We start from the raw sequence: 12,805 nt of genomic DNA, 5'->3' as shown, positions 1-12,805 counted from the left end.
AATCAGACTCCAGATTGTCAAGCCAGACACTGGTAAAATGAAAGAAAATGGTTAGTGAACAAATGTAAAATAAATAATTAAAAAATAAAAACTGTGTTTGAAGCAAGTTGCCTAGCATCCTGCTGGGAGTCTGAGTGTGAGGCAAGAATGTTTGCTGATTCCCAGTGGCAACATTCAGGTGCATTTGCCACGCTTGCGTTTTTGTGAAGTCTCTTGTTTCTTTTCCTGCACGCATTCAGCTTTTGCAACAGATGGAAGAGGAATTATATGAGGAACAGATCTCTTCAGTGGTCTAGCAGGAGCTGTGCTTGCCTTGGAGTTAGAGTCTTCTGGAAATAAGGTAGCCCTAGAACTAAATTAACTTGGGCCTTCCTGTGGATTTGCATCTTGTGGTTGGCAGGAAGCTTTGACTGGTCTAATGGACGCTTTTCCACTGGACTAAGATACTTCTGAGGCTCTCCTCCAAGTGAATCCTCCTGTCTATAGTAATGCATGAACGGATGTTGCAGTTTTGCTTTCATCAGGTCTTCTGTCTTTCAGCCAGCTGCCTACATTACAAAACGTAGCACTGGATCTGTTTCTCTGGTGGGTGTCATTGACAATCTCCAAGAGGTTTTAGAAGTTTTATCGTAGGACTGAAAAAGGCAGCAGCATCAAAAAAGCCTTGCTACTATTGAAATCGCATCTAAAGGAGTAGACGGTCATGTAACTAGAGAACTGGACCGTAACATGAGAGCATCAAAGGTCCAAGCAAAGCTTACGCAGACAACATCAATTCATATTGACTAACTCTGGAGTCCTTGATGCTGTAACTGTAAAAGTACTGCTTTTAGTGTAGCTCTCCCTCACTCCTGTAATTGCTCAGGCTGAAAATAAAGTATTGTGTAGCACAGCATCAGTAGGCATAAGGCTACACAGTGTAATGGTTAATGGCAGGGTGTGAAGTCTCAGCTCCAATGTCTATAGTACCTCCAGTGGACAATTGTCATGGTAGCAGTTGAAGGCTGAACTGCAGGGGTCGATTAGACCCTTTTGTGAGCAAGTTTGACATGTCTGTTGATAGTGGAAAGATCTGAAGAACTTGAAAGGGCACATGTGCATTGTTACCAAATCCTGTCTCACTCCATTCTTTATCCCAGTTGCATAAGTTAGATCCAATGTCAATGTAATAGCTTTATTAACCATCATTTGTCAAAAGTTACACCTGGGAGACCAGTATTGTTTGCTCTTTGTCATTAACGTAAATCTATTTGAAGAAACATTTAAAATAATTGGTTTTGCTGAAAGTCCCTCTCTAACTTCTAGAAAACAACTTCTTGAAGAAGCATGATCTAGCTTTGAAGTTAGCCCTACTCTGAGTCAGGGTTTGGACCAGATACCCTCCTGTCATTCCTCCAAACCTAAATCACTCCATGACTCTAAATACGTTCTGAAACGTGCACATGAAAATGTCAGTGATGTAGGAAAAAGAGATGTTGATGAGAATCAGTGCCTGTGCGCTCAACTCTAGCTCTTTACAGGGGAGGTAGTACTTTGCAAGCCAACAGATAGTGATGTGCTTCAGTTTCTGTATGTGAAGCACATTCATACTTAACCCAGCTTTGAGTATCACTTTGTTCTCATATGGATGCTTTACTGTCAGTGATACATACAAGTAGGGTTTGGGAAATTACTGTGGAGTAGCTTCTTTTTTATTCTTTAGCAAATGACTGTGTACTTATACCATGTCCAGCCTCTCAGGTGATTTCTGCTGTTTATTATTTGGATTATTATCTTGAGCATTTACAGAATACTAATAATTAGAATTCTATAAATTTAATTCCTAGTTGAAGAGGACAGTATGGTTTCTACATAGAGAAAGTTTCTGTATACAGTTTCTATTCATAGAAGCATTGAAGTTTCTCAAATATATTAAATCTACTACTGTGCTGAGAAATAAAAAGGAAGTATGCTTATCTTCAAGCTTTGCAATTACAGTGCAATCTAATGCATTAGATCATAAACAGAGTCATTAAGCTAAATATTGGAGCTTACTTTCCATTTGGAAATGGAACCTACTTTCCATTTTCATCCCTTTACAATTGTGTCTGGGACCTCCGAACATTCCTTCCCGTCTTCTCTGTAGAGTAACAGAAAGTCACAGGACAAAGGGAAGGAAGAGAGCTTGTTGTGCTTAGCCTGTGCACACTGTGAAATGTGTGTATGTTTAAAAAAAACGAACAGAAAAAACTTCAATATTTTAAGTTATGCACATTATTATTTGGGGGGGAGAGGGAGACAGAATTAAAACACTTCTATCAGTAAGGTCTATTGTCCTAAATTCCAGTTCAAAAAAAAATCTCTTTGTCTAGCAAACTGCTCCCAAGGAACAGTTGAGTAAGGCCAGGTTGGCAGCCACTCAATTCCCTATCTCTACATTTATATGATTTAAAAAGCTTGTATATCCAAAGTCCCCATTGAACCAAAATTGCATTCAGACATTAGCTGTGCAGCTGGGAATATTTACTGATTGATGTTTGTTTGTTTCAATAAAATTAAAAATAAAAAATAGTTCCAAATATGCACAGAAGTTGTTGTTCACCAAGTCAGTTTATGTGCAGTGTGAAAGCTTTCCTCCTCAGGATGCTAACATTACTATAGGGTGTCCCTATAAGATTTGTATCTCTGCATTTTTTCAGGTTGGAGCTCATGCTCAGGGGTATATGCATATCCCCAAGTCCTGCATTTTACTATCCAAGAGAGTGAGTATCGTGTTGCCTCTGGCTTTCAGGCTTTGCTTTTTTGATAAATGCTGTTGAGGAACGTCTTGAAAGAAATCTCTGTCCCAAGACTAACATCTCTGATAATGGAAGATGGAGGTTTCTCCATATTGGGGCTGGAAGATTCCTTGCCTGTTTATAGCTTTCCCAGAACTCAAGTTTCACATAAAGACATGGGGTCTTTAAGCTCTTAAATCCTTTCTTCCAGGATCAAAGATCAGCCATTGCAGATTTCTTTGATGCCAGGATTGCTATATAATCTCTGAGCAAGAAAGTACAGTCAAGTACACTTCAAAACCATTCAAAACCAAGTACAGTCAAAAACATTTCGGGCAAAGAAGTAAACCAAGCAAATAAAACATTTTTTTATTAATCATGTAGATACCAGCTGATCCTTTGAGCCTACCAGGCATGGGTCCTCTTTTGCTGTAGGTGCTAAATAAATGCAAAGAAGTAAGCAGTTCCCAAAAGACTAAGGTCTTTTGAGGTAAAGAGGCCAAGGGGAGAGGGTTGGAGCAAACAGCCAGTGAGCGCAGGCCAGCAGCTGTCTGGCTTGGACTGCAGACAGTTCTCTGTAGCTGATGGTCCCTCCTCTGTCCCTGCTCCAGCTGCCTCACCAGGTCAAGTCTTGCATTTTGCAGTTGAGAATAGGTGTCTGAAGGTGTTTCTCTCAAGTTAGCAGTAACCCTTCCACTCTGTCATTTCTTTCTCGTGTTCAGCAGATTTAGGGCCAAACTGTGTGAGGTGCAGAACGATTCAGAGAAAGGCATTAGACCCTTCTGTAGGTCTAACTCTGAGGCCTTACTTTAAAGAGCAGGACAAAAGGTCCTTGGTTCACTAGGATGAAACGTGACAACTCCATGATGTGCTACCTGCCATACAAAACCTTAAAACCACAGAATCACAGAATCAATCAGGTTGGAAGAGACCTCTGGGATCACTGAGTCCAACCATTGCCCTGACACCACCATGTCAACTAAACCATGGCACTAAGTGCCATGTCCAGTCTTTTCTTAAACACATCCAGAGACGGTGATTCCACCACCTCCCTGGGCAGCCCGTTCCAATGTCTAATAACCCTTTCTGAGAAGAAATGCTTCCTAATGTCCAACCTGAACCTCCCCTAGTGAAGCTTGAGGCTATGTCCTCTTGTCCTATTGCTAGTTGCCTGGGAGAAGAGGCTGACTCCCACTCCGCTACAACCTCCCTTCAGGCTCAGCGTGTTAGTATTTAGGTTGCTGCTGCAGTCGTGCCTAGAGTCTGAGTGTTGGCCACTCTTTCTGGTTTCCCCTTGGTGAGAGAGGACCAAAGAAAGCCTTGTGTATTTGTAGGTGCAGAGTGCTAAACAAAGTTAATCCTACCTGGTCTTGATCTTTGTCTTCTGGGCAGCTGTAACTGCACAAGTGTTGAGCTGCTGCGTGAAACTATGCCCACTTTTTGTGCCTTTCTCCTGATTTCTTCAATTTTTGTTCATTGGTGTAGCTTCCTAACCACTTTGCAGTGGAGGGGCCTGCCTTAGCCAGTTCCCCATGTACATCCTTCCAAGGAATGTTGTCAATTAGAAGGACAAACCAAAGCAGCCTCCTCCCTGTTCGCCTGCTGCTAAAGGATTCAAGTAGTAAAGCTCATGGAGGTGGATATAAGCCCAGGGACTTTAGAGGGTAAATGGTCTGCATTTGTGTACAGCAGAATGTAAACTTTGGATGGTGCATACTCCTGAAAACATTTTGGTATCTAAATATTGAGGCACAGTTCTTTCAGTGAGACTGTCAGGAGGAGGCAGGTTCAGTGACCAAGTACCGGTTTCATAAATAACCTATTTTATACAACAGAAAATGCTGTGATTTGAATTCAAAGTAGCAGTATAATTCCCTGTTCTATGGTCTAATAACATGTCTCTTAACAAAAAGAGAACAGTGGAGAATTTAGCTCAGGTAGGATAGTACTAAGACCAGGGATTAGAATAACTCAAATAATGAAAGAACTGTTTAATTGGAAACTAATAGCTAGGGTATTTGACATAGCAGATCGTATTACTGGCAGTTGTTTCTGTTACTAAGTGGAGCAGAGTTGTGCTTAGGAACATATGCAAATTCAAAATTTGCAGCTTCACAGATGACTGCTTCTTTTTGTCCATGACAGTTCTCTAACTTCTTTACAATTCAGTTTTATTTTTATTTGCTACTATTTTGAATACTGCTTTAGAGTAATTATCACTGTATTCAACTAGGATTAAAATTTACTATACCTAAAGAAAATAATGGTAACTGTTATTAATATTTATTCCTTCCAAGTTAAGTACAAGGTTCTCATTCACATGCAGTGGGCGTTTTTTGCATGAAAGTCATTTGAGTTTTATTTTATGTAGTCCAGAGTTGTACTTAGTAAAACACCATGTGGGCACGCTTGTCTGTTGTGCTGTATAAAAACAGTAGCTAATTTTGATGAATTTTTAGAAAGAAATAGGACTGTAAACTGGACCTTTCGACAATAGCACACCAGGGAAGGGTGTGGGAGCACAATCTATTTTACAGTTTGTATAATTTCAAAATGCCCATATGAATTATCCCCAGTCAGTTTGTCATATTTTAGGCAAAGTGCTGATGATCATTATTAATCTCCTGTAACATCTGAAGCAAAACAATTATTCTCAGAAATAAAACATTAATGACAGAATTCGAAGATTTTATACCAATTCCTCTGAAGAACAAATGCTTCCAGGGCATGTTGTAACCAGTACTTGATATTCACAAATCCTGCTGAATGACACTGCAGTATTATTTTTTTCCCCCCTTGTGGTTAAGAATGTGTTATTGTGTTAAAGACAGATTGGAAAGTAAATCTTGTCAATATATGTTTTAAAAAGCTATTTGTAGTCTGCTCTCTCTCTTCTCTATTGAATGGAGTTGGCTGTATTTTTCTTGCTAGCATCTGTGTTCATAAATGTTTCCCTTTGAATACTAACTCTGAGATTGACCCAGAAAAGGTAGTATAGCTTTCTGTGGCAAGTTAATTCTGGTTTTGTCAGTATAAATGGTTAAAGCATCAGCCACTACTTAGGAAGTAAAAGCTGAAGGAACTAAAGTGCACAGACAATACTGACAATCAAGTTGCAATCCTCGATTCTTGCAAGGTATTACGTAAAAATGGTGTCATTGATTACTGGAGTTCTCATTGTTGGACACGTAACCCAACCTTGCCCAGAATAGCAGTAACCTACAGCAAGAGGTGAAAGAAAAAGGCAGTATTTTCAGCAGGCCCTCTAGTCCCTGTGTGCAAGCAGCAATCTGTTGAAATGCAAGATTTCAGACTGCGAGTCTGACTGCAAACCTTCTGGGAGCTGCTCTTCCCTGCTTGGGACTGACGCACAGGAGCTGACCCATGCATACACTGACCACTGCAACGTTAGGAGGACTGAAATAACACTGAGTTACTTCCAAGTGTATAAAACCAGGCACTTTAAACCAGTTGGGCCTTTCTGCCCCGCAATCCCTCTTGTGCGGAGGTCTCTGGGCAGCCCTTCTGGGGACAGTGTCTGCCGGAGCTGCCGTGCTTCGGGGGCAAGCCTGCAGCTCTCCGGCCCAACCGCACACGGGGGAGTTTCCACTACTTTCAGTGGTTCTTCAAAGGTGTTGTTTGTCCAACGTAAATACATTTAGAAGTCTTTACAGACTTAGAGCCTAAATTGGCTGCAAGTTTTTTAGCTTCTCTGTAGTGAATGGGTTTTGGTTTAAGGCTATATTTTTTAAAAATCCTTTTTTCCTAATTGTAACAGGTTCTAATATTATAACATTGTACAATTCTGATTTTTACAGTGACTTTGGGGTGAATAAGCTGCTTTTACGTGGTCTCATGTGCACTGATTTTTCTGCCAGTTCAGTATTCAGGAAATGCACTGTAATACATTGTAATTTGTGTTGAAGTACAAAGTTCGTGAGTCCTTCCATCTTGACACTGCATCAGCTGTAGCTGTCAGAGTGCAAACCTGCTAGACATAGATTATGCTGTTTGCCCTGAATCTTATCTAAACAGAGTTTTTTCTAAGCTTCAAAGATTGATAAGTTTCCACACCGCAATCACTCCCTTCCAAGCACTTCCCTCCTTCCCCCAGTCTTTTTCCTATTCTGCAGTAAAATCCATAGTGTCTGCCAGCACTGCTCAGTCCCAGACCTGCATCTTTCCAGACGTGGAAAAAAAATCCCTCCTCTTGCTCCATGTCTGCATCTATTCAAATTGCTTTTCTTAAGGTTTCAGCATGGCAGACTTTTAGCTTGATGTTGCCTCTGATGTGTTATAGATCATCATGGGGAGGATGGGTTTGCCACTTCAAACTTCCATCATACTGATGCAAAAGAAATATTATGATACAGTCAAATAGCACAATGCTAGTCAGCCTTTTGAAGAAGAGGTCCGAATTTCGGAGGCAATGGGGAGTCATTTCTGTTTCCCTTCTGTAACTCCCGCTCCTGTCAGACAGATGCACCTTACTGGGGAATTGAGGGATGGTTTTTGAAGGAGTCCGTCCTGATTTGGAGCTGTGGCACTGGGACTCATGGCACAGAGCAGGCTGAAGCCTAGTCATCCCCACAGTCAGTGCTGCAGGTACCTGCAGGTGTGACACAGCAGCAAATTCGGTATAGTTTCCATCACCTTTTTAGGAAGGGAAAGTTAACAGGCTCTTCCCATCATATGCCAGGCAGTTGCAGCCATGCTGCTGCTGTAAAATACAGCCTAAAATTGCATCCCTGAATTAGGCATCCATATAGCCATCTAGCGCGGACTCTGCGAGGCTTACAGGTATCTGTCTACACAGTATATGAGGCTTTAAACAGCTTCACTGTTGCCCAAACATTGTCAGTGTTTGAGTACAGCGTTTTGGTTTCTCACTCTCTGATTTCTCGCCCCGTTGCAGAGTTGCCTTACCTGGTGCTGCAAGAAACCAAGCTCAAGAACTGAGCAACTACTGAGTAATTCATCTAGTGGGCCAAAAGGAAAGCAGGAAAATCAGAAATACAACAAATTATTCTCTAGCACCCAAGTAAAAAGGAAAGAAATAATTGGTTTTAGTATTTAAATGATGTTTTGGTTTGTTTTTTTAAACCGGGTTCGATTGGAATTTTTAAGGACCTATTGTTTTATGTCTGATATGATCACTGCGTGTTGGCAGATTTTAATCTGTTCCAGTGGGTTGCTGGCTGGACAGGGATTGCATGTTATGTCTGCATTTCAGTGGCACTGCCAGGGGACATCAGGCCTTTTGCCCTTGTCTGTGGACACTCAGAAATTAAATGTAACTTAACCTTAGCACAATTTGGGGAGAAGTTACTACAACCTTGCCATACTCATTTTTTTTTTAGTAAGATTGTGACATCTGTGCTGGCACAAAAAACCCCACCCTACAACAACAAAAAAACCCCCTGCTAAATAATTTGTGGTGTAATCATTGTCACATTACAACCACAAAGTACCCTAAGTAGCAGCCAAAAAAATCCTGCTAGGCCTTTTTGGAGCACTTTCCGACTAAAGTGGCTAAATACCACTCAGTAATTCTAAATTACTTTTGTATGCTGTTTCTACTTTACATTCTCAAATAGCTTCTAATAAAACGTCAGAAAATAATCACTGGAATGAAGCTACCAGTGAGTTAACAGCAACTGAGGAACAGTTTATAGTGCAATGTGTTACAACAACTCATCTTTTTAGTTCTACTGTTTAAAAAGTTCTGCTATGTTCGTTACAAGATAGGGATGCTAGAAGCATTTCTTTGGTTTGGTTTTTTTTTTTTGGAACACAAATCTTCCCTATCAATACTGTGATCAAAGAGGTCACAGAATATTGCAGAGATCGTTATATGATGATTTTGAGTCCCTAAAACGTGATGTTTTATCTGAAATTTGGTGGGTTTGGCAAACAGATAATTAGAGAGGAAATATTTTCAAGGAAGTAAAGCAATACTCATTTTATCTTTTTCTTTTCTGTCACAGTAGTATCTAAGGATATCAGATAACATTTAGGTTGATGAGAATAAATTTTACAAAACCCCTTTTGGTAAACTTAATGTATTAAGTTTGCCATTTTTAAACACAGTACCTCACACATCTGCAAACCTCGGCTGCACTGTTTGCATGGTATCTGAAAACTAATAACCTCTGTAGTTAAGTTATATGTTGTTTAATTAATCCATGATCTGTCACGTTTCATTATCGGACATATCCACTGTCTTGTCATTGCTGCATAGCTCATTCACTCTGTATCTCAAGGGATTTCAAATGCTTTCGTTGCTGTAAAAGGTGCCTTTTGTCCTGGCCTCTCGCCCAGGCACATGCTCCATGGCAGGTAACGAATTGCAACCTCAGGAGCCTCGGTAACTGAGCTTTCCTGGGGAGCCAGTCTCTGGTTCACTGACCTGTATTACTGAGTATCTCATTTGGCAGAGAATTAAGAACGGAGCAGACGCATCATCAGCAGATTTTCCTGAGTGCAGACTCATTTTGGTACAAGCTGTCAAAGTCCAAGGACCCTCCAATCTAGCTTTCTAAACCTCTTCTGTCAGTGGACTATAATTGGTTTATAAATTGGCTTAAAGATAATAACAGAACTAACCTTTTTACACAAAAAGCATGTCTGCAACTATGATAAACTTCACCAAAGCTTAAAAATAGTAGTCCTGAATAATATATGAGTAAAACATCCAAGTGGGTGATCGGTGGTGGGAGGTTAGTGCAGGCTGGTGTTGCAAAACGGTCAGCCATTGCACTAACTCACATAACTGACGTTAGAGCCACTTGTGTGGAAGTTGTTTTGTTGTGGTTTTAGTTGTTTTTTAACTGCTTTTTCTCACTACAAGAATGCTAATATGGTGTTTGACTTCTGCTGCATCAGCTTGCAGTGGGTGACAGAGCTCTCCACCGGACCACTGTTAATCCAAAAAACTGGAGTGCCTGAACATCAAGTAGCCTCCATGAATTCAGGATTCTTTGTACAAACCATTGTTCATTTAGCATTGTTTAGTTAGTGTTTTTTTCTTCGCATCTGCAAATGCTGTCCTGTTGGACAGATTGTTCCCTGGCTGCCTGCACAGAGGCTTCTGTATTATCATTTTCTTTATTTTAACATGCTAAAGCTATCCACACATAGATGCGCATACAGACATCTGAACAGAATATACATATCTCTGTGCTTTAACACAGGGATTCACATATCCTCACTGCAAATCCTTCTGGCACGTCCGGATTGTTGAATTGCACATCATGTGAGAGTATCAAAGAATTCTGTTCATGGCTTTCCTAGTCAAGTTAGCTGTGATATTTAATTTTTCGTCCCTTCTCTGCTTTTTGCAATTATTGGAAGTTCAGTAGGTATGTAGGAGAATTAGATTAGCAGAATTTGAGGACTTCTGCTCTTCAAGTACGCATGCTAGTTAACTTAAATGACAGTTGAGTGCGGACATGCCAGCCAGTCCCAGAGACAGCTGGCTTTGCACAGGCCGTTGTATTATAAAGATTCCAATTGCCAGATAAACCTAATACAATTTTAGGTTTAAAATAAATTTGAAGAGTTGTATATTTCTGTTTACTGTATATTAAATGTATACAACATATGAATATACTTTATATATAAAATGGACTAAGAGATCTTTATTGAATTAGGATGACTTCCTTTCCTCAGTAGATTGTGTTCTGTACTTTTAAGTAATTGCCTTGTTACTGTAAAGTAGTTCTTTGTCTTAACAAACTTAATGTTTTTAAGATTATAAGAGTACTAGGAAATGTTTGAAGATTTGCATTTAGATCCTCTTTCTTTGTCAAGCTGCTTGTTTAAAAAAAAAAAAGAGGAAAAACCTGTTTGTACCGTATTGAAGTTTATTCCTACCATAATGGGAATCAGCTCATATCAAACAAGACAAGGATATCACCATTTTTTTTAAGTGAAGACCCATAAGGTCACTCCACTTAGTTCACACTCTAGCCAGCTCAGAAATATCCTCAAATTTTGTCTTAGCACACTAGTAATAGTCTGTGTATGTATGACTGTATTATACCATGCCTGTAGGTTAAGTGCTTTGGAGGGGGGTGGCCTAATAGTCCAAAATACCACCACACTGTAGTTGTAGTAGAATAAAACGTGAAGCCAGACAACAGAATAGAAAATGTAATCTAATCTATAAACACTTTTTTTTTTAAATTAAGACTATTTGAACACCTATTTACTTGTAAAACAAAGTTTGTACTATTTAGCGCGGCACCTCCAGCAGTAGCTTCATTCCCCTCCAGGCAGAGCTGTCCCAGTGCTGTCTGCAGCGTACACGAGAGAGCTGGAGCTGAAGTACTTCCCATCTCTAGCAAAACTGATAGCACTGGCTAGATGATAAAAGAGTGGTCCAGAGTCATTTTGCTGGGCTCTGTCCGAAGCGCTGCCCTTGTTCCAAGAAAGAGCCCAAAGCTGCAGGTTTTCCATCCAGCCTCATTATTTGTTTCGCAGTGGAGCTTTTTGTTGTCCTCAGTCTCTAATGAAATAGATAAGATGAATAAAAACAAAAACAGATGGAGGATGTAGAGCTCTGGGTAGGGGGAGGAGAAGGGGAACAATCATACTTTTTCTCAATGAGAGAAAAAGAAAAAACTAGAGGCGAGGGAAGAAGGGGCTCTAATGGATTTGCTCAGTGCCCAGAAGTACTCAGGATTTACAACCACAGCAGTCTTTTCAGTTAGGGCAATAGAGTCATTTGCTCTGTTAAACTTTTTCAGACAAATGGCTATGTGTTTTTGGTGGGTTTATTTCTGATCAGTTTAATCTTTGTATCTCTTGTTAGTTGTATCTCTTCCTTAGCTTGATAAAGGTTGCTCTGACTCTTTAAGTGGAGTCTGTGGGTTTGGATTGAGGCGAATAGTACCAGCACAGCTGTAGAGGGAAGCTGTACTGCAAACAACAGGCACCTCATCTTCAGTTGATTCTGAGCATCTGGGGTATGGTTGTGTTTTTTCTTACAGCAGCGGAGTTCTGACCTTCGTTTCTACCAAGAGATGATGAGGCTTCAAATAGTTGACCAGGGTCAGATGTTACATGTGGCTTTGCAGCCATGGGGATGAAAATAGAAGACTTATAATGGGAGAGATCTCAAAAGAACATCTAGTGTCTCCAGAAAGAATATTAAAGACTTTTAGAGCAGTTAGAGTTGAATGCAAAGTGCACAAATTCTGTATTCCCACAACTACAAAATAAACAGGAAAGCAACTGTGATTCAGTAATACATCCAGTTTGATATCCGTAATAGCGATGCGGTAGATTGTAATTATTTCAATTGATCATGCAGTGGATTGGAGCCTATTGTGAGACAGATGAATCTAGAGAAGTGAAAACTGCAGTACAATCAATGTTCAAGAAGATTAAAAAGTAAATTCTTGCAAAATATAATTATGTTGAACACTTGTCAAGGGACAGCTGGTTATAGTTGTATTAATTCTTACTGAAGAAAAAAATCTAAATTCCTTTTTAAAGGAGGGAGAACACAAAAATAGCACATTTTGAACAGGAAGACTGCACACATTTTGTGGGTGAGCATCACTAGGGCACTGTTGGCTTTTGTAAGGGAACGTCAACCAAGAGTTTGTCCAGCGTATTATGCTGCACACCTCTGTCTTGTGGTCTTGCTTGGGCAAGGAAGGTGCTGCTTCAGCTGCATGCATGCAGCAGGCTAAAAAGTTTGATCTCTGAGTAATCTGATGGGGAAAAGGAGGCTGCCTGTTAACTAACTTACATGCTGGGCTGATTCACAGTCAGTGTTAATGTGAGCGTGAAGGTGTATCGGTTTCTGTGTGGATGGTGTGCAAGACAGAGCAGCCGCTTGCTTTTCAGTTTGGTTCTGACCTTTACATCAGAGCCATATAAGACAACTGAATTTTATTTAAGCACTCCCACAGGATGGTTTTATTTCAGCCTTTGAAGCCTCAATACTTTCAGCAAAAAGTGCTAGTGTAATTATGATATGACATTCATGTTCACAAGACCCTAGAGCTGCTTGTTTAACTGGATTAAAGCAAATGGAA

General features: G+C 40.2%; 1 protein-coding gene across 2 annotated transcripts in view; it reads left to right on the top strand.

The window, feature by feature from the left end:
- The window catches only part of PEPD (peptidase D), a 141,008-nt gene that overhangs the window by 107,448 nt on the left and 20,755 nt on the right, over positions 1-12,805 (top strand). The window contains exon 13 of one of the 2 annotated variants that reach the window (XM_068411668.1): positions 2,679-2,741. The exons of the other annotated variant lie outside the window; for it this stretch is intronic. Coding sequence (XP_068267769.1) covers positions 2,679-2,741 — 63 coding nt within the window. The remainder of the gene's footprint in view (positions 1-2,678; positions 2,742-12,805) is intronic. 2 annotated transcript variants of the gene reach the window in all.

Source organism: Nyctibius grandis, chromosome 12 (genome assembly GCF_013368605.1).
Source record: "Nyctibius grandis isolate bNycGra1 chromosome 12, bNycGra1.pri, whole genome shotgun sequence".
Classification (NCBI taxonomy): domain Eukaryota; kingdom Metazoa; phylum Chordata; class Aves; order Nyctibiiformes; family Nyctibiidae; genus Nyctibius; species Nyctibius grandis.
Note: the sequence above shows the minus strand (reverse complement) of the source record. Positions and strands in the feature narration are given on the sequence as shown.